This window comes from Cucurbita pepo, chromosome 16 (genome assembly GCF_057944985.1).
Source record: "Cucurbita pepo subsp. pepo isolate OVF chromosome 16, ASM5794498v1, whole genome shotgun sequence".
NCBI classification, from domain to species: Eukaryota; Viridiplantae; Streptophyta; class Magnoliopsida; order Cucurbitales; family Cucurbitaceae; genus Cucurbita; species Cucurbita pepo.
The window spans coordinates 1220277-1242735 of NC_141813.1; the positions used below are offsets into that span (position 1 = coordinate 1220277).

A 22459-nucleotide genomic window follows, 5' to 3' on the forward strand; every position below is an offset into this window, starting at 1 on the left:
GCAAAACTGGAGAGCTTATGCTCAAAGAGGACAATATCATACCATTGTGGAGAGTCGTGTTCGTCTAACAAGCAAAACCATGACATGAGACGTAGCCATTGCTTCACCATAAGATGTTGACCATGGCTTGTGGATCATTGATAGGAGATAATAGCAATACACGTTTTTTCTCCTCCTAATTATTTCAAAATGAGAAAATTAATGTATGAAAGGAATTGAGAGAGATGTGAGCAATGGGTCTTCTCCATCTTCCTCTTCTTTCCTCCATCTCTACCCTTCCCTCCACACAAAACCTTTCTTCTCATCCTAACGTTTATCTTTCTTTCCAAAGGATTAAGCGAGGGACTATCGATACAAAAGTTTATAATAATTTTATTGTTCGGCGATCTGCAAATTACAAACCTCCAATCTGGAAGTACAAGTTTGTTCTCGTTAACGAGTAAATTCACGGTAATGTGTCGATATAATTTAGTTTGTATATTATGAATATGCTTTCTCGAACTATTTTTCACCTATTTATCCACAGAAAAGTCATTATTTAATTTCAGGAAGAGAAGAGTTTGAATAGAACAGATATACTTAAAAGAAGAGCGAAAATGATGTTGAACAAAAAATTATTATTGGATGGAGATAGTTTGAGACAATTGGAGCTAGTCAACAAACTACAAAGGCTCGGATTGTCATATCACTTCCAAATGGAAATAAATCAAATGTTAGAGAATATGAATGAAAAGCTCGAGAGTGGAAAGGATTTAGAGTGGAACAATAACTTATATGCCACCGCTCTTCATTTTAGGATTTTAAGGCAACACTGTTACTATATCCTCGAAGGTAGCCCATTTCTTTTTCAAATTCCATTTTGTTGTTTTTCTATCCGGTTCTCTCAAATAATGTTTCTCATTGATTATATGCCGAGGTCTTCCAGAAGTTTAATGCTGAGTTAAAAAGTTTTAATAGTATTTGTAAAGAGAAAGCTAAGGGAATGTTATCCTTATAATGAAGCTTCCCTTTTAGCCATGGGAGGTGAAGGCCCTTTGGATGAAGCGAGACATTTTGTCATCCAATGTCTATCAAAATACCTTAAATCGAATGGTGATGGAATAATTTGTTCTATGGTAAGGCATGCTCTCGAACTCCCACTTCATTGGAGAATGCCAAGATTGGAAGCTAGATGGTTTATCGATTTGTATTGAAGAAAACCCGAACCAAATCTCGTGTTGTTGGATTTGGTCACGTTAGACTTTAATATAGTCCAATCCATACATCAAGATGACATGAAATATGCTTCTAGGGAGTAAGTAAGTTTAACCGTCCATTTAAAGTGATTTTCTTGATGTTAAAAAAAAGTTTTTTTTAAAAAAAATATAATGTAGTAAGTCTTTTTCTACCTAACTTTTAAGTTATATATGATATTTTCTTCGTTTCTTAATTGTTGTATCTCCATGTACTTTTTTTTAAACATTGAATCTAGTATATTGTAATGGTTATTTTGGTATGTATGAAGGTGGTGAAAGAACACTGAGCTCGGACAAAAACTCAACTTTGCAAGAGATAGATTGATGGCAAATTTCTTTTGATAATGTGGGAATGCATGTGAACCTCATCTTGGATATTTTAGAAGAATGTCTACAAAAATTACTTCATTAATAACAATAATCGACGATGTTTATGATGTGTATGGAACTTTAGATGAACTTGAGCTCTTCACCGATGCTGTCGAGAGGTAATTTTTTACCACTAAATTGAACAAAAAAAAAAAAAAAAAGTGACATTTATAAAAAAAAAAAGTTTTATTTAACAAATGGTTATACATTTTTTTTCTAATAAAATGGTTATTGATTCGTTACATGAAAATATGTTTTATTGCTCTCCATAGTACAATCAAGGATATGGCTTTTGATGCATTTAAGGAGGATGGAGTCAATGTCATTCAATATTTTTATAGGATTTAATTGAAATTTCTATTTTTTATTGCACAAAGAGTATTTAGACAATGCATGGATTTCAGTTTGTTGATCTCTTCTTCTCCTTCATGCTTACGTCTTTGCCACAGTCTCAATAACGAAAGAGGCTTTGGAATGCTTGGTAGACTATCCTGATATTATTCGACATTCATCCATCATCTTTTGTCTTACCAATGACTTAGCTTCATCATCGGTACTTCTTTTAAAGTAATATCCTTCATGCTATTAATTTCCTAATATTCGAGCACGTGGGATGAATAATACTAATAATGAAATTTTTTTAATTCACGGGACGAAGGAGACAGAGGTGAAGCTGATAAGTCTTTCCAATGTTACATGAATGACACTGGTGCCTCTAAACATAAAGCAAGAAGATATATAAACAATTTGATTATCAAGTCATGGAAGAAAATTAATGAAATTCAAACTTCGAATTCTTTTCCGATTATTTCTAAAGATTTCTTTGAAATTGTTTTAAATCTCGCTGGAATTTCTCACACGGTCTATCAACATAAAGATGGATACACTATTGAAGATCAAGAGACCAAGGATCGTGTCTTATCTTTATTCATCCAGCCTACATAGATTCATACATTTTGTCAACAAATATTATATATTGGTTAACGAATATTTATTTGGTAAATTTCTCAAGGGTAACAAATAGTTAAAAGCATAGTTTAATGATCGTTTGTAGATATATAATAAAAATTCATAAGAATAAATACAAGTATACAGTGTCACTAGCTGACACTAAATTATCTGATTCCACCTGAAATCTATTTTTTGGGTTAATTTTGTTGGTGGAAATTTACTGAGTTTTTGGTAGTATGTTCGGGTGATATTAAACTAATTGAACAGAGAGGTTTGACTAGGAGAGATTAAATGGATAAATTGTTAATTTTTGTGGTGAATTTTAGTTCCTTTTAATAGATTCGGAAGCTCACTTCTCCAACACTGTCCATGACGGTGATTACTTCAATAATCGTTTGGTAATTTTTATTTGCAAGGATCTAGAAGAATAATTATTCCTAACTTTTTCAATTACGTTCCAGTATTAAACAGAATTTCCTTCCTCTCTTTCTTCTTTTATGTATGTAAAAATGACAAACTAAACAAACGTGTAAATCATTAATAAAAAGTCTTTAATGAACTAAGATCACACCATCAACATACTTAAACTGCATAACACTATCCCGCCTTCTCTATAAAGTTTAACTCTCCATACAAAAATTAAATTAACAGAGGAATCTACATCTTAATCAGGTAAAATTGATAGAATAAAAAATGTAGCCCACACCTTTACTTCCCAGTTGAGGTCTATTGTTATCATTGTTCTTACTCCTCCTATTGATATATGCCACTGTGATCCTCCGATGGTTACGGTCTCCAAAGCTGTTTCAAGTTGCACATCCAATAGAGCTACTACCATTTTCGTTGAAGGCGGCATGCTCGAATAGTTGTAGATGGAACATTTAGTTAATGGCCTTAGGGTTCCAATCAACTACTTGTTTTCTCATTATTGTGTTAGTGTTCATTTACATATGCATAGAAATCCTTCACCATTGGGTACTATGCTCGTTCTCTATTGTGGCAGAAAATCTCTTAGTCAGGTTTGGTAATGACATTTAGAAATGATTGAGGAAATGTAGGATATATCACGGGAACCTCCTCTCTAGTAGCACCACTTTTGAACTGAGGATCTCGTATTTGTTATACGCCTCCTCAGTTATAAATATTTCTATTAGTAGCACCACTTTTGAACTGAGGATCTCGTATTTGTTATACGCCTCCTCAGTTATAAATATTTCTATTTGTACTAGAGGGTTCCTTTTTTTTTTTTTTCTTTTTTCCTTTTGATCTAGAGTTAATGAGGAAGGTGTCTTAGTGCATCTCTTCCAATTCTTCTTGTGGCATTCCTTTCCTTCCCACATCATCTTATGCTTGGATGAGCTAGATGTTCTTACTCTTGCTAGCGTTCCCATCTTTTATCATTGGATTGGTGTTGCATCTTCAAAACTCCTCTTGCACCACTTGCTCTCTTGTTGTTAGTGCCATTGTTTGTAGTTTGCAAGCTTATTTTTTTTGTGGTTTGTTTTGTTCTTCAATTTGAAGGATATTTGGAAGAACTATGTGGTTTTTGGTTGTAGGGGCTGCTATATAGTGACTCCATACCCTTCTTCTTCAATTCTTAGTCTAGCATCTCAAGACATGCTTCAGCCTTGTGCATGCAAACTGCCTTCACAAGTCCATTTAGTGCTGCTGCTGTCAAGGATGTTGTAGGTCTGGTGCAGCATGTGATACTCGATGTGTAGCAGCCCTTTTCTTACCACCTTTGTTGTTTTTCCATTTCAAGCTCACCTAACACTGCACAAGAATTATTTTCCTCCATCTCTCTTTTTCATGATTTTCATGTGATATTCAATGATTATTTACTTTTTTATGTTTTTTTAGTAAAAGAAAGAAAAGAATAGTGTTTTGAAGGGTACCATTTCATTTAATTTTAACCAGCTGGTAGCTGTGTGACCCACTACAAAAGGGTACAACTAGACTGAGGGAGGAATTCATCCATACATAACCATTGCTTTTCAAAAGGAAATAAACGTGTGTTTGGATCTCACTTTTTAAGTGGAGAAATTTGGTAGAAACTTTTAATTTCTCTATTTAAATCTAAAACTTAAATTAGTTGGCTCCATTAAATTTTTATTTCAATTTCTCATTAGAACTATTTACGCCATGCTCGGTGCTCTATAATATACACTTCTTTGTTATATTTAAAAAAAATAATATTACGTAGAAACGAATATTTTTTGTATTATAAATTTCTTCGATAGAGTACTTTCATTCTCGAATTAGCCGTTCATTTTATTTCTCACTAGTCTCGAGTTCGATTTGTCCACCATCTAACGCAGTTGAGTGCAGGTCTTTCAAAATTAACCTTGTCATAATCTTTATCATCTTCCTCTCTGCATCGATGTCAGCTTCATCCATCGTAATATTGTTGACAGGGCAAACAAGGTGAACTACGACAAGTTCATTGTATTAATGGGCGTTATTTTGTCCATTATTGCTTTCTCTTTGTTCTTGTCCGCATTTTAGTCTGGCTCAAAATCTCACAATCGAAGTGGGTGAAATCAAAAAGGCCACTATGGTCTTCAACGAATCGCTGCCAGATCTTCCTCACACGTGTTATTGCTTGTCGTAACAAAAATTAAGGTCATGAGGAACACAAAATTATTTTTTTTCTATATGGGTCCTACTTTCAAGAGTTCCGTTCATAGTTTTTGTGATGGTTATTACGAGATCTATAATAATTTAATTTTTTTTTTTATAAATTTTTAGTATCTATCATAGTGAACCACACGACTTTGAGCATGTATCTATCACAGTGACCCACACGACTTTGAACACGTATATATCATAATGACCCACGTACCTTTCAGCATCTGTGAGAAACCTTTTAAATGGTGATTAATAAAAAAATTTAGATGAAAATTGTGCAAGTGGCTTGGAGTGGTGTGACGGTAGTTTGAGTCTTAATTATTGTCTTATACAACATTATTCTAAGTCCTATATATATATATATATATATATATTTATATATATTTACAACATTCTAAGTGAATATCTATTCTAAAAAAGTAAATAGTTCATAGTAATATTACAATTTTAAATAGCAAAGCATATTTAATAAACAAAGTTTAAATCCTACCTTAAAATTATAGAATATATTATACTATCCCACATTATTAGAAGATGATCTTAGCTTAAAAGAGTTGACAGTCATTATCTATACCAACAAAGTGCACATTATTTTACAGTGACTCAATCATAAAGTTTCAAAGCTAAGCATGTTTTGTTTTGAGCAATTTAAGAGTATTTTTCAAGGAAGTATATGAGTGAGAACAAAACATCCTAAAAGGATTCCTGTCGAATTGTAGGGATAGTTTTCACTGTGAAGGGTAAGTAACATAACATTGTTGCAGGAGAATATCGCGGCCAATAAGATTGAGTTGTTAGACAATGTGGCAGTCGTGCATTGAAAAATTTGTTAAGAATCATGAACCTCCACAATGGTACAATATTATCTACTTTGAGCACAAGCTCTCAAGGTTTTACTTTTGGTTTCTCCAAAATGCCTCATACAATTAGATCTTTCTCTTAATTAGCCAAGGTAGGACTACTCTCTTCAATAATCCTCAACAATCCTCTCCTCGAACAAAGAACACAACAGAGCCTCCTCTAATACCTCCTTCTCTAGAGTTCTCGAACAACCTCTCCTTAATTGAGGCTCAACTTCTTTTCTGGAACCCTCGAACAAAGTATACTATTTGTTCGATGCTTAAGTCACCTTTGACTACACATTCGTAGCTCACAACTTTTTTGTTTGAGACTTGAGGATTCTATTGACATGGCTAAATTAAAGACATGACTCTGATACCATATTAAGAATCATGAATTCTATAATGGTATGATAATGTCCATTTTAAGCATAAACTCTTATGACTATACTTTTAATTTTCTCAAAAGGACTTAATGGAAACGGTGTTCCTTACTTATAAACCATAATCTTCCTCTTTAATTAGTCAATAACGTGAGACTACTTTGAATGATTGAATTTTTTTTGTAAGAGCAGTCTAGCATACTTAGAAGCAGTTAGATACCTTAGAATCTACCAAGTGTCACATGTCGACCAACAAATCTAGTAGCATAAGACAGATCAAGGAATGCCATAAAATTTGAAATCATAAGATTTAAAATACCAAAGTTCCGTACTCCATGGTTCTTGCAGCATAAAGTAAGGCCCATTTTGCTGCTCCACAACCAAGTTTTTGAGGCTGTTATATAAGTTTGGAAATAATGTAATGTTGTATGGTAAATCAATCCGTCAACCAAGCTTATGGACCTTCTAATATCCGTCCTTTTGTAATTTTCTCACTAGGTTGAAGGCTTACAATTAAGCATACTAAATTTACGTATATTATTTTTTGACATGTTTCTTTTGCGAAATAAAAATTATTGTTCAACTTGATATGCTTCAATACCAAGAAAATAGCGTAATAAGCCCCTGTTCGACATCTTAAATTTACTCGTCATTTGAGACTTAAATTTATCTAAAACAGAGTTAGAAGAGGTAGTATAAATGATATTGTCAACAAAGAGGCAAAAAAATGATAAAATCACTTTTACCTTCCTTCTTCACATGCAAACTAGACTTCCAAACTAGACTCATTAAGTCTCTTGTATCATTTTTCTTCCAAATATCAATCAATCTTGTTATATCAAGTTTGTGGGGTTTGTTTATTTGTCTTTTTTCTTTTTATTCAAGATTTTATGGGAATGAACCCACTACAGAAAATCTAATTAGTTGGAATCAAATTTAAATAAAGGGCATTATAAGATCATTCATTCTTCAGCGATTCAAAGAGCCGTTCATGTTTGGAAAAAAGTGCGACTCGTTCAGACCATGAACCGGGACAAAAGAAAGATTTTTGTTTATTTGTCTTTCTTCATGAATGTGCTACATAGACCTCTTGTTCTAATTCTCTATTAGGAAATTCAGACTTAATATCAATTCTACCACTAATGCTTCAACAATTCTTACCATTTCTAAGTGAGCTACTCAAGAAAAAGTTTTTTCATGCGCCACAAGCCACAACCATATCCGACAACCGCCACCAACAACTACCCACATATCCCTAATCACCGAAGCTTTATACCATCCATTAAATTTTTATTTCAATTTCTCATTAGAACCATTTACGACATGAGCCATCTGCTGTATGATAGACACTTTTTTGTTATATTTTTAAGAAATAATATTTTTGGGTAAAACAAATACTATTTGCATTATAAATTTCTTCGATGGAGTACTTTCATTCTTGTATTAGTCGTCGTTCTTTTTATTTCTCATTAGTCTCAAGTTGGATTTGTGTTTCATTAGTCTTTCAAAATTAACCTTTTCATAATCTTTATCTTCTTCCATTCTGATATCGTTGTCACCTTCCTCCATCGTAATATTGTTGATAGAGCAAACAAGATTAACTACGACTAGCTCATTGTATTAACCATCAAGTTTGATAATCACCTATGAATGATGATGTACTCCTTTTTTTAGATTGGTAATTGACCATCAGGTTTGATTTACACGTTCATTATGAACACCAAAAAAATCTGGGAGACAAAATTGAGCCAATGTCCTTTTTATGTGGTCCACGTTGTTTGACAAGTGAACCACACATGTATTTATTGTTCCTGATCATACAATTGTACACGATTTTCTCAATCTTTGTTGTTTGCAACGTTTTATTTTTAAGATTTCAATTTCCTTTTGTTTGAGTTATTCAAAATGGAGTATACATCACGTTGGAATTATGGAATGTGGCAGTCATGCATTAAAAAATTCGTTAAAAATCACGAACCTCCACAATGGTATGATATTATTCACTTTAAGCATAAGCTTTCAAGATTTTACTTTTGGTTTCTCCAAAAGACCTCGTACAATTGGATATGTTGTTCCTTACTTATAAATTCATGATCTTTCTCTTAGCCAATGTAGACTACTCTCTTCAATAATCCTCAACAATCCTATTCTCAAGCAAAGAACACCATAGAGTCTCCCATAATACCTCCTTCTCTGGAGCTCTCGAATAACCTCCTCTTAATCGAGGCTCAACTCCTTTTCTAGAACCCTCGAACAAAATATACCATTTGTTCGATGCTTAAATCACCTTTAACTACACCTTCGTGGCACACAACTTTTTTATTCGACACTTGAGGACTCTATTGACATGGCTAAATTAAGGACATGGCTCTGATATCATATTAGGAATCACGAACTCCATGATAGTATGATAATGTCCACTTTGAACATTAGCTATTATGACTGTACTTTTAGTTTTCCCAAAAGGACTCAATGAAAACGGTGTTCCTTACTTATAAACCATGATTTTTCTCTTAATTAATCAATAATGTGGGACTACTCTCAATAATCTAAATCCATATAACCATATAATCCGTCATAAGATGATTGAATTTGTTTGTACGGTAGTCTAGCATACTTGGAAGCAGTTATATACCTTAGAATCCACTTAGTTGCTTCGGAGTGCCTTTTTCTAGGATTCGTCATATGTCGACGAACAAAACTAGTAGCATAAGACAGATTAAGGAATGCCATAAAGGATTGATGTTCATAAGCCTAAAAGGATTGTTACCGCTCTTGCTAAAGAGATTGACACAGATTTTATCTTTGTCATTTTGATTCTTGGCAATATAAAAAGTAAGTAATAGATTATTATAAGATATCAAAGTGATATTATAACATAGCTAAAACACAATATTAAAATTTTCGAGCCAAATGTTGCAAAGGGAACTTAGCACATGACAGTGAAAAGAAACTTAAAAAGAAATCGGAGTACAAAAATGAAAACACAAATCAAATGCTTTAAACCCTCAAGAAAATACTATAATTGCGATAGAAAATTGTTAGTGGGAGAGGGAGTGATTGAATAGTTGATGAGAAGATTGAATTATGAAGAGCAAGAATTCTATATATATATATATAATACAAAAAGATATTTAGAAAATCTACTTGCAAAATAGACAAACAAAAATCTGGTACAAACCCGTAAACAAATCAAAAACTAAATCAAATCAAAATTAAATCAAATTAAAACTAAATCTAACTCCTAATGATTTAATCAGATACATCAATCTAAATAAATACGTGATCTTTAACACTCCTCTTGTTTAGATGCTATGAACTCCAAGCTTTTTCCTAAACACCAATTTTATTCCAATTATCTTTCTGTTTAACACTCCTCCTTGTTTAGATGCTATGAACTCCAAGCTTTTTCCTGAACACCAATTTTACTCTAATTATCTTTCTGTTTAGAGGTCGATCAACCAACTCTCTGGTTTTATTTTTCTCGATCACCGAAGGCTCCTCCTCTGACAGGTGCATCATCAACCAAAGTATCTTGTTGTTCATCTTCAGACTCTTTTAGTCGTTCATCTTCAGACTCTTCTAACATGCTACCAAAGATTAAATTGTTTGGTGCATTAGAAATTCAATTCACCTTCGTTAGTTCTTCCCAATTCCATTGTTCATTTCCAGCAAAATGAACATCTTGGCTGACAATAACACGACTAGTGTGTGGTTGAAAAACTTTGTAAGCTTTGGATATAGTGCTATACCCAATAAAGATGTCAGCTTCTGCCTTTTTGTCAAGCTGATCATGCTTGACCTGTGGAATGTAAGTGAAGTAAAGACACCCAAATACTCTAAGGAACTTTAAAGAATGTTTGTAACCATACCAAACTTCAAATAGTGTCAGGTTCTTCACAGCATTTGTTGAAATTCGATTTTGCAAGCACACAACAGTGTTTGCTGCTTTTCCCCAAAAACGTTTTGGAAGATTCTTCTCATGAAGCATGCATCTCGTCATCTTCATTATGAATCTATTCCTCCTTTCACTGACGTCATTCTATTGAGGAGTGTATGGAGCTTCAATTGATGTTCAATTCCAGCCTCTTCACAAAACCTATTAAAAGTTTCTGAAGTGTACTCTTTGCCATAATCTGGTCTTATAGTCTGAATCAAGCATGCACTTTCATTCTCAACTTTGGCTTTGAATTTCCGAAATACACCAGCAACTTCTGACTTTTACTTCAGCAAGAAGATCCAACACATTCTTATTAGATCATCAAAGATCAGTATGAACCAATTGATGGTGTTCGCTGAGGACCACAAAGATCAGTATGAACCAATTGCAGCTTTTTCGAGCCTCTCCATGCCTGTTTAGGAAAGGGTTGCCTATGTTGCTTGCCAAAATTACAAGTACGGCAAGGAGGCATGTGTTCATCAATGGCAGTGAGTTCTTCTACCAGCTTCTTTGATTGCATCTTAAGCAAACCTCGATGATGAGAGTGTCTAAATCTTTTGTGCCAAATCTCAGTGGCACTAACTCTCAATATAAAGGTCGTCGGATTTAGAGCAAAGCTTTTTTCTTCCATTTTGACATTGAACAAGTCTTTGCCATTAGCATCTTTGATCAAGCACTGCTTATTCTCAAACAATACTTTATAGCCTTTATCAAGTAACTAACCAACACTTAAGAGATTTTGATCAATTTTAGGTACAAATAAAACATCTGGAATAAATTTTGTACTTTCATAATTTGTTATAGCTATTGTGCCTTTTCCCTTGACTTCCAAGTGTTCACCATTGCCAATCCTCACTCTCTTATCTTCGGTGTCTTTTAATTCCTCAAAAAACTCCTTGTCATATGTTATGTGATTTATGCACCCACTGTCAATCAACTAGCTCTCGCTTGATTCTTTGCCTGAGGAAGAAGTGACCATAAACAATTGATCTTCTTCTTCTTCTTCTTAATCAACTACCTGTGCATCTACTTCTTTCACATGATCTTTGGCTTTGCAGATCACAGCTTCATGTCCAAGTTGATTGCATTTGGAGCAAAAGGCGTCAGGTCTTCTCCAACACTTGTATGGTGGATGACCTTTCTTCTCACAATGGCGGCAAGGTGGATAGGATTTTTTGAAACCTCCTCCTTTTGTCTTCTGATAATTGGCAAATGAATCTCCATACGTCAATTGATTTTTGAAATTTTTGTTATTTTTATACCTGCTGCTGTCTTGATGCTTAACAAGTAAGGCACTTTCAATCACCCCTTGTTGCCTCATAGACCTCCTTTGCTCTTGTACTTGTAAAGCATTCAAGAGCTCTATAAGAGAAATCTTTGACAAGTCTTTGGTGTTCTCCAGAGTAGTAATGGTGACTTCAAACTTCTCTGGAACAGTGACTAGCAGCTTTTCATGATCCTGGAATCATTTAAAACGGAACCAAGTAATCTCACCTTGTTGGCAATGCTGAGGAGTCTGTCAGAGTACTCTTGCACCGACTTCGACTCCTTCATCTTCTGCAACTCGAAATCCCTAATCAAATTTAGGACTTTCATTCCACGAATCCTCTCATCTTCTTCATATTCAGCCTTGAGATAATCCCAAATTTCCTTTCCTGTTTTGAGGGACATTATTCGCATGAAGATCATTTGAGATATAGCGGCAAATAGGCAAGCTTTCGCCTTTGATTTCCTTGTCTTCTTTTCCTTCTGTAATTTGATTTGTGCTACAGTAGGATTTGCTGGAAGCGGAGGGACCTCGTAATCCTCTTCTATTGCTTCCCAAAGATCCAAGACCTCCAAATAAGTCTCCATACGAATTGCCCACATTAGATAATTGTCTCCATCGAAAACTGGTGGTGCAACAGCGGAAAAACTTGATTTTCCTCCCATATTGATCTCACAGATCCCTCAAGAAGATAACTTTGATACCAATTGTTAGTGAAAGAGGGAGTGATTGAATAGTTGATGAGAAGATTGAATTATGAAGAGCAAGAATGCTCTATATATATATACACAAAGAATACAAAAAGATATTTAGAAAATCTACCTAAAACATTCGGCATAAAATCTGGTAACAAACCAGTAAACAAATCAAAAACTAAATCAAATCAAAATTATATCAAATTAAAACTAAATCTAACTCCTAACGATTTAATCAGATACAACAATCTAAACAAATACGTGATTTTTAACAAAAATAAACAAAGAAAGAAAATGGAGTGCAGATGTCAAGTATATCTGCTAGGATTGGTGTTACGTACTTCAAAAATATTTCTTCCTTTACAACAAGATTACGAATAAATGATGTCGAAATTTAATATGTTTTGTTCTACTATGAATTGTTGGGTTCTTTGTCATCGAGATAATTGCTTTGTTATCACAAAATATCTCTATTGCTCTTTTTTGCTTTTGTTGTAGATCAACTAACACTCTTCTTAACCAAATGACTTGACACGCTTTTGGATCTGCTGCAATATATTTTGCTTATGAAGTTGACAACACCACTGTTACTTATTTTTTTGATCTCCAAGTGATAACTCCTGATCCTAGAGTGAAAATATTGGCTGAAATACTCGGTTTACTATCCACTGATCTTGCTCAATCACTATCCGTGAACCCATATAATTTGAAATCAGAAGATTTAGAATAACAAGTTCCATACTCCATGGTTTTGGCTGCATAAAGTAAGGCTCATTTGCTGCTCCACAACGAACTTTTGAGGCAGTTATTTAAGTTTGGAAATAACACCAGTAGGAAATGTAACGTCCTATTGTGCATTAAGTAAATCAATCTGCCAACCAAGCTTCTAAACCATCTAATATCTGTCATTTGTACTCCATCTTCATGTTGTAATTTTCTCATTAATATTCGTGGGTGTGGTTGTAGGATTACAATTAAGCATACTAAATTTACTCATAATATCTTTGACAACTTTCTTTTGGAAAATAAAATTTTCATTTTGAACTTGATATACTTCAATACCAAGAAAATAACGGATTAAACCCATATTTGACATCTCAAATTCACTCACCATGTGAGACATCAATTTTTCTAAAAGAGAGTTAGAAGAGCTAGAATAAATGATATTGTCAACAAAGAGACAAATAATGATGAAACCACTTTTACCTTTCCTCTTCAAATGCAAACTAGACTCATTCTCACTTTTCTTGTAACATTTTTCTTCAAAATACCCATCAATCTTGCTACACCAAGCTCGAGGGGCTTGCTTTAATCCTTATAATGTCTTTCTCAACTTGTATATTTTTGTTTGTGTCTTTCTTTATGAATCCTCTGTTTGTGCTACATAGATCACTTCTTGTAAATCTCCATTAAGAAATGCAGACTTGACATCAAACAGATAAAGAGGTCACCGCAATTCTATCGCTGATGCTCGAACAGTTCTTACAATTTCTAAGTGAGCTACTGGAAAAAAAAAAAAAAAAAGTTTCTTCAAAACCTACCCCTTGTTGCGCATACCCTTTAACCACAAGATAGGCCTTATGCTTTTTTATGCTTTCATTTTGTTCGGGAACACATTTTCAAGTTAATTGCAATTTTTTTCATTTGGTAAATCAATCATCTCTCATGTTTCATCTTTCTCAATTGTTTACCTATCTTTTATCATGACTTTCTACCACTCTTATTTTTAAGTTGCTTCTTCATAATTTATAGGATTTGAAACATTAATAGCAAATTTAAAAGATTCATATATGTTAGTGAAAGATTTATAACGTCCTTAGCAGTGTCTTGTCTTAAAATTCTTCAAGAGAAAAGTTGTTTTCTTGGGATGATGAAGTTGATAAATTTGTCAAATTTTGTGTTGTATTAGAGGTACTAGAAGATGCATAGGGGTTGACTATTGTATCTTGCTGCACTGATTCTTTACTCTAATTGTAACTTACATTTTCATCAAATATTACATCCTTTCAACTAAAATCTTTTCATTAGGAGGGCAATACAATTTATATGCTTTTGATTGGGTATAATAACCAAAGAAAATGCATTTTTCAGATTTTTCATCAAACTTTGGACGAACTTGAAGATTTATCAAAGCAAAAACTACACAACCAAAGACTTGTAAATGACTTATAGATGGTTTTTTTCGTGCTTCATAAGGAGTTCAATTTAATAGATACATATCGCTAAAGCTTCTACCTGAAATTGGTTTGTAAGTTCCCTTGCTTGTAAAGATATTTCTTGCCATCTCCACAACAGTTCCATTTCATTCAGCGATTCACCATTTTGTTATGGAGTGTAAGGAGATGTTGACTCCCTTTGGTTGTCTTTTCTTGCACAAAACAAATCGAATTCTTTAGACATGAACTCCACACATCTATTTGTGCGAACAATTTTAATGTGGAAGCCAGTTTAATTCTCCGCCATAGCTTTAAAATATTAGAAATTCTCCAAGGTTTCTAACTTGTGTCGTAGGAAGTAAACTCAACTCATGCAACTGTAGTCATCAATAAGTAGTAAAAAAATAAATATTTCTACATACAGATTTTGTTTGAATTGGCCCACATAAATCAACATGAATGAGTTTTAGACAATTTGAAGCTTGTTTAGACTTTCTAATTTGCTTGCCTAGGTGCATGAAAGTGATGCATGCTTTGAGGGTTTTGTGTACATGCCTAGAAGGTTTTAGATTTCACTATAATCAAGTTAGTTAAAGTTATGAGTGTGTGAAATTGCATCTCTAAATTCGAGGAATAGAGTCACTTACTAGATGTTTGCTACAAAGGTCATAGTATACTTCAAATAGAATTTTGTTTGTGCATAAAATTTTCTCATTCTTTTGTTGTTTTGCAAGCATGTTTAATATAAAATAATGGCCGGTTTTACACTTCAAAAGATTTTCGTAATGTGCATGTAAGAACAGTCATAATCTAATCATGTTTTAGAAGCTGGACGTTACAGTTTTAAATTTATTCTATGCTATTTTTTCTTTCATAAATTCACTAAACAAACCATCATTAAATAATATATAATATTTGTTGTTAAGATGAATGATTCTATGTAGAATTGATGAATAAAGAAGAGACACGATCTTTGGTCTCTTGATCTTCCACAGTGTGTCCATCTCTATGTTGGTAGACTGTGTGAGAAATTCTAGCGACATTTAAAGCAATTTCAATGAAATCTCTAGAGATGAATGGAGAATAATTCAACATTTGAATTTCATTCAATTTCTTCCACGACTCGATAATCAAATCCTTTATATATCTTCGTGCTTCATGTTCAGAGGCACCTGTGTCATTCATATAACATTGGAGAGAATTAGCAACTTCACCTCTCTCTGCTTCATCCTATGAATCAGAAAATTTTCATTATCAGTGTTATTCGTCCATGTTTGAAAATTAGGAAATTAATTGCATGAAGAATTTTATTTTAAAAGAAATACCGATGATGAAGCTAAGTCATTGGTAAGACGAAAGATCATGGAAGAATGTCGAAGAATATCAGGATAGAGTTCCAAGTATTCTAAATCCTCTTTCATTATTGAGTCTGTAGCAAAGACGTAAGCATGAACGAGAAGAAGAGATCCCGATACTGAAATCCATGCATTATCTAAATACTCTTCGAATGTTGGCTTATAATTGGTGTAGTGCCATCTTGCCTCTATCAAGAACGTTTTGCATAAATCTATCCACTACAACATTTTAAATGTCGAAGGAGTTAGGGTTTCATAAAATTATCTTAGCGAAAAAAATTTCGATTAGCATAAAATTAAACCGAATGATAAAATATTTACCATTTTTCTTAAATATTGAATGACATTGACCCCATGATTCTTAACAGCATGGAAGGTCATATCGTTGATTGTGTTATGGAGAACAAAAAAACATATCTTCATGTAGTTAGGCAATGAATCAGTTGCGACAACATCCCATCTGAAAGTATCAACATATAATCATTTGTTAAATACTACTTTTTTTTATTAATTATGACAACTTTGAACACAAATGGTTTGTCTTTGTAAAACTTTTTTCATGTTTTTTCTTTTTAATTTGGTTCGATTTAATGGGTAGAAGTTACCTCTCGACAGCATCGGTGAAGAGTTCAAGTTCATTCAAAGTTCCATGCACGTCATAAACATCGTCAATTATTGTTACTAATGAAGCAATTTTTGTGGACATTCTTCTAAGATAGCCGAGATGAGGTTTGCATCCCATTCCCACCGACCAAAAGAAATTTGTCATCAATCGATCCCTTGCAAAATCGAGTTTTTGTCCGAGCTCAGTACTCTTCCACCACCTTCATATATACCAAATAAACTAAAACACTATATTAGGGTCATTGTTAAAAAAAAAATGAGGTGAAATAGTATAAATATAACTTAAAAAGTTCTCTATGGAAAGACTTGGTAGATTATATTTTCTTTTAAAAACAACCCTTTCAAATTGATAATTAAACTTATTACCTAGAGGCATATTTCAGATCATCTTGATGTGTGGATTGGACAATATTGAAGTCTAATGTGGCCAAATCTAACAACACGGGATTTGGTTCGGGTTTTCTTCGATACAAATCAATGAACCATCTAACCTCCAATCTTGGCATTCTCCAATGAAGTGGGAGCTCGAGAGCATGCCTTACCATAGTACAAATTATTTCATCACCACTCGATTTAAGGTATTTTGATAGATGTTGGATGGCAAAATGTCTCGCTTCATCCAAAATGCCTTCACCTTCGATTGCTAAAAATGAAGCTTCGTACAAGGATAATATTCCCTTAGCTTTCTCTTCGGAAATACTATTAGAACTTTCTAACTCATTATTAAACTTCTCGAAGACCTCTACATATAATCAAAGAGAAACATTATTTGAGGGAAATAAAATCAACAAATTGGAATTTGAAAAAGAATTGGGTTACCTTGGGGGATATAATAGCCGTGTTGCCTTAAAATCCTAAAATGAAGAGCCGTGGCATATAAGTTGTTGTTCCACTCTAAGTCCTTTCTATTTCGGAACTTTTCATTCATATTCTTTAAGATTTGATTTATTTCTATTTCGAAGTGATATAACAATCCCAACCGTTGTAGTTCGTCCACTAGCTCTAATTGTCTCAAACTATCTCCCTCCAATAATAATTCTTTGTTCAACATTATTTTCACTCTTCTTTTTAGCATATCTCTTCTATTTAAACTTTTCTCTCCCTGAAATTAAATAATGACTTTGTTGTGAGTTTAGGTGAAAAACAATTCGAGAAAACATATTCTTAATATACAAACTAAATTATATCGACACATTACCGTGAATTCACTCGTTAGCGATTCAATAAACTCATGCTTCCAGATAGGAGGTTGGTAATTTGCAGACCGCCGAACAACAGAAGTACTATATGTTAAACCTAAAATAGATCATAACTGTATATACTAAAATAGTCTAAGATTTACTAGTTTATGATTTGAAGGGTTTGTTACCAAATCTATGATTTTATGGTTTGTTACCAAATCATAGATTTGGAATGTAATCTTCATTATACGCATCTATAAATACATGAGGTCGTGACCCATATAGGTTATCGTGCCATTCAATCTAACATGGTATCAGAGCCAAGGTTTATTTTTTAAACTCCTCGCCATGTCTTCTCTCCTCCATGTCTGAGGAGATTCTTCATGATGTGGTTGCCGCTACTACGTCCAAGGAGGCGTGGGATACCCTGCAGCGGATGTTTTCATCGTCAACTCGTGCTCGCACTACTCAGATTCGTGTTGAGCTTGCCACGTCCAAGAAACGAGATCAATCTGCTGCAAATTATTTTTGCAAGATCAAAGGGCTAGCCACCGAGCTGGCCGCCGCCGGCTCTGCCTTGCAGGATGATGATGTGATCGCGTATCTTCTCGCTGGTCTTGGCCCTGACTATGATCCCTTCGTCACCTCAATGACTACCAAGAGTGAAGCCCTCACCCTTGATGATGTGTTTGCACATCTAATGACGTATGAAGCTCGCCAACTACAACACCAGGCTGAACTTCAGTTAAATCTTGGATCTTCTGCCAATTATGCTAGTCGTGGTGGTCAGCAGAAGAATCGTGGGCGTAGGGATCGCGGTCGTGGTCGTTCTCAAGGTTATGCACCCTCTCGTCCTGCTGGTGATCGTCGTGGCCCTTCTGCTCGTCCTTCCTGCCAGATCTGCGGCAAAGTGGGGCATACTGCTATCCGCTGCTGGCATAGGATGGATGAGTCCTATCAAGATGAACCTTCTTCTGCTCCTCCTACGGCACTGGCGGCTACTTCCTCTTACAAGATTGACCCAAATTGGTACAGCGACACAGGCGCTACGGACCATATCACCAGTGACCTGGATCGTCTCGCTGTGCGTGAACGTTATCATGGAGGTGAACAAGTTCAAGTCGGCAATGGAGCAGGTTTGCGTGTTTTGCATACTGGTCATTCTCTAATTAATACTGCTACTCGTCCTCTTGCGTTGCGTAATATTTTGCATGTGCCTGAAATTTCCAAACATCTTCTTTCTGTTCATAAATTTTCTCGTGATAATGACGTATTTTTTGAATTCCATCCTTGGCATTTTTCTATAAAGGATCGACAGTCGAGGAAAAGTCTCCTAAATGGGAGGTGTGAATCTGGTCTTTATCCTATTAAGCCATCCGATGTCGATAATCTCAAGCACGCCTTGGTGAGCAGATCTACTACTCACGCCCAATGGCATGCTCGTCTTGGACATCCTTCATCTCAAGTAATAAAATCCATTTTGCGTCTAAATAATATTTCGTGTGCTAGTGAGTCATCTTTGTCAGTTTGTAATGCGTGTCAGTTAGCAAAGAGTCATCGATTACCATATACTAGTTTTTCCCATAGGTCTTCGTCACCTTTGGAACTTATTTTTTCGGATGTTTGGGGCCCTGCACCTCCATCTGTTGGGGGTTTTAAATATTATATTAGTTTCATTGATGATTTCAGTAAATTTTCGTGGATCTATTTGATGCATGATCGTACAGAAGCTCCTCGTATATTTTTGCAATTCCAAGCTCATGTTGAGCGCCTCCTAGATACTAAAATCAAGTGGGTTCAATCTGATTGGGGTGGGGAATATCAGAAAATTCATAACACATTTTTTCGTTCCCTTGGAATTGGTCATCGTGTTTCGTGCCCTCACACACATCAACAAAATGGGTCTGCTGAACGCAAGCATCGTCATATTGTTGAAACTGGCCTAGCCCTTCTAGCTCATGCTCATGTACCTATTAAATTTTGGGACGACGCGTTTCTTACAGCCACATATCTCATCAATCGTCTTCCTACTCGTGTCATCGATAAAAAATGCCCCTTAGAGCTTCTTTTTCATACCCCACCAAATTACTCCTTATTAAAAATTTTTGGGTGTGCCTGTTGGCCTCATCTTCGTCCTTATAACAAACAAAAGCTCTCTTTTCGATCAAAGGAATGTGTCTTTCTAGGCTACAGTTCTTCACATAAAGGGTATAAGTGTCTTGACACCGATTCTGGTCGTGTCTATATGTCTAGAGATGTCATATTTGATGAAAATGTTTTTCCATTCAAGAGAGCCTCACCTAATTCTTCCCCAATCATGCAGTCGACGCATAATGCCCCTGATTTGTGCACCTTGCATTTGGGTAATAGCAGTACTAATTTGGAGAATGATCACATGCATATGTCTGGGCCTACTAACTCTTTGGATGCAGAAAATTTGGTGTCTACATCAGCTTCGGAATTGCCGCAACAATCCTCCGCGTCGCTGCCATTCGAATCGGCGTTGGTTGTTCCGCCAATGATTGAGGCATCGGCTTCTCCGCCAGCAGATGATATTGCGCAATGCCCGGTCGAATCCTCGGCCGTTGGTCAACCAACTGCTGTAGCATCGGTTGCTCCCCTCGCAACGGCTGATACGGCCGTCCCCTCAAATGTGGATCCTGCACCTACTACTCATCCGTATGGTACTCGATTGAAGCACAATATCAAAAAACCCAAGGTGCGTACAGATGGAACAGTAACATATCTTGTAGCTCGGTCTTCTGCCTCTGAACCTACTTCACATATTACTGCTATGGAGCATCCCCTCTGGCGTCAGGCAATGAATGATGAATTTCAGGCACTTCAAAAAAATAAGACATGGCACTTAGTTCCTCCTCGTGCTGGTCTTAACGTTATTGATTGCAAATGGGTTTTCAAACTCAAACAAAAGCCAGATGGCTCTATTGATCGCTACAAAGCACGCCTGGTTGCTAAAGGTTTTAAACAGCAGTATGGCGTCGATTATGATGATACCTTTAGTCCAGTTGTTAAGCCCACTACCATTCGGCTCTTATTATCTCTTGCTATTTCTCGTGGTTGGGCTATTCGGCAGATTGATATTCAAAATGTTTTTCTTCATGGCCTTCTTAATGAAGATGTTTATATGAAGCAGCCCCCTGGATTTGTGGATTCTCAACACCCTGGTTATCTCTGCAAGCTGGATAAGTCGCTTTATGGCCTTAAACAAGCTCCGCGTGCCTGGTTTTCTCGCCTTAGCTCCAAACTATTACAGCTGGATTTTACACCTTCAAAGGCTGATGTCTCTCTTTTTATTTTTAACAAAACGGGCATTCAGATGTATATTCTCATCTACGTTGATGATATTATTATCATCAGCTCATCTTCTACGGCTACTGAGAAACTTCTTACACAGCTTCAGGATGATTTTGCCGTCAAGGATCTTGGTATTTTGAGTTATTTTCTTGGGATTGAGGTCCGCCATACTTCTAGTGGACTTATTCTGACACAACATAAATACATTCGAGATTTATTAGCCAGAACCAATATGCTCACCTCCAAAGGTGTGCCCACACCTATGCTTCCCAGTGAGAAGTTGTTATTGAATGGTGGTGAAAAGCTCTCACCTGAGGATACTACTCGCTATCGAAGTGTCGTTGGTGCTCTCCAATATTTGTCTCTGACACGTCCTGATATATCCTTCTGTGTCAACAGAGTGTGTCAGTTCATGTCCTCTCCGACTTCTATACATTGGGCGGCAGTCAAACGAATTCTCCGTTATCTACATGACACTATTGATATGGGTTTGTGTCTTACAAAGTCCAGCACTGATTTGTTGAGTGCCTTTTCAGATGCTGATTGGGCTGGGAATCCTGATGATCGTCGAAGCACTGGAGGCTATGTGATCTTCTTTGGTGGCAATCTTATCTCTTGGAGTTCGAGGAAACAATCGACAGTTTCTCGTTCTAGTACGGAAGCCGAATATAAGGCGGTTGCTGATGCCACTGCCGAATTAATTTGGATCCAAGTTCTCTTGCGTGAGCTCGGGATCTCGCAAGCGCGAGCGCCTAGCCTATGGTGTGACAACATTGGTGCCACCTACCTATCCGCCAATCCAATCTTTCATCGACGGACGAAGCATGTTGAGGTTGATTATCACTTCGTTCGTGAACGAGTATCGACTCGTCAGCTTGATGTTCGACTCATATCTTCCAAGGATCAGCTCGCCGATATCATGACAAAGCCACTGCCAGCTCCTTCTTTTAGCTATTTTAGGCGCAATCTGAACTTAGTAGTACATCGTCCAGATTGAGGGGGGGTGTTAAACCTAAAATAGATCATAACTGTATATACTAAAATAGTCTAAGATTTACTAGTTTATGATTTGAAGGGTTTGTTACCAAATCTATGATTTTATGGTTTGTTACCAAATCATAGATTTGGAATGTAATCTTCATTATACGCATCTATAAATACATGAGGTCGTGACCCATATAGGTTATCGTGCCATTCAATCTAACACTATAAACTTTTGTATCGACAGTCGATCGCTTATTCATTTGAAAAGATCGGTAAAAGTTATGACGAGAAGAAAGATTTCGTGGAGAGGTAAGAGTAGAGACGAAGTACGGAAGAGGAAGATGGAGAAGACCCATTGTCATATTGTGAGCAAACAAATGTCTCTCAATTGCTTTATAACATAAAAGTGAAAGAAGTGTATTGCTATTATCTCTCCCAATTCCTTTTATAAATTAATATTATGATTTTGAAATAATTAGAAGGAGAAAAACGTGTATTGATATTATCTCCAATCAATGATCCATAAAAGTTTACAAC

The 22459-nt window shown here is 35.4% G+C and overlaps 1 protein-coding gene, 1 non-coding gene and 1 pseudogene across 2 annotated transcripts; 2 read left to right on the forward strand and 1 right to left on the reverse strand.

Moving 5' to 3' along the window:
- Positions 1 to 707: 707 nt before the first annotated feature.
- Positions 708 to 22459, forward strand: part of LOC111777715 (myrcene synthase, chloroplastic-like) — a 70507-nt pseudogene continuing 48755 nt past the window's right edge.
- Positions 15329 to 17724, reverse strand: LOC111777716 ((-)-alpha-terpineol synthase-like). Its single transcript, XM_087118344.1, has 7 exons — positions 17641 to 17724; positions 17262 to 17544; positions 16809 to 17184; positions 16424 to 16642; positions 16140 to 16278; positions 15789 to 16037; positions 15329 to 15693 (listed from the first exon to the last, which is right to left on the reverse strand). Exons 2-7 carry the CDS (start codon positions 17515 to 17517, stop codon positions 15400 to 15402), a joined length of 1533 nt encoding a protein of 510 aa, XP_086974470.1. The 5' UTR covers positions 17518 to 17544; positions 17641 to 17724; the 3' UTR covers positions 15329 to 15399.
- Positions 18198 to 18337, forward strand: LOC111797786 (small nucleolar RNA Z247). The gene has a single exon (XR_002815611.2). It is a non-coding gene; the product is annotated as a small nucleolar RNA Z247 (small nucleolar RNA).

Coding starts and splice junctions, on each gene's coding strand:
- LOC111777716 (XM_087118344.1), bottom strand. CDS start 17,517: ATGCTAAAAAGAAGAGTGAAAATAATGTTGAACAAAGAATTATTATTG. Junction 16,038..16,139: donor TTCAATATTTAAGAAAAATG/GTAAATATTTTA, acceptor AAAATGTTGTAG/TGGATAGATTTATGCAAAAC. Junction 15,694..15,788: donor ATGACTTAGCTTCATCATCG/GTATTTCTTTTA, acceptor TCTGATTCATAG/GATGAAGCAGAGAGAGGTGA.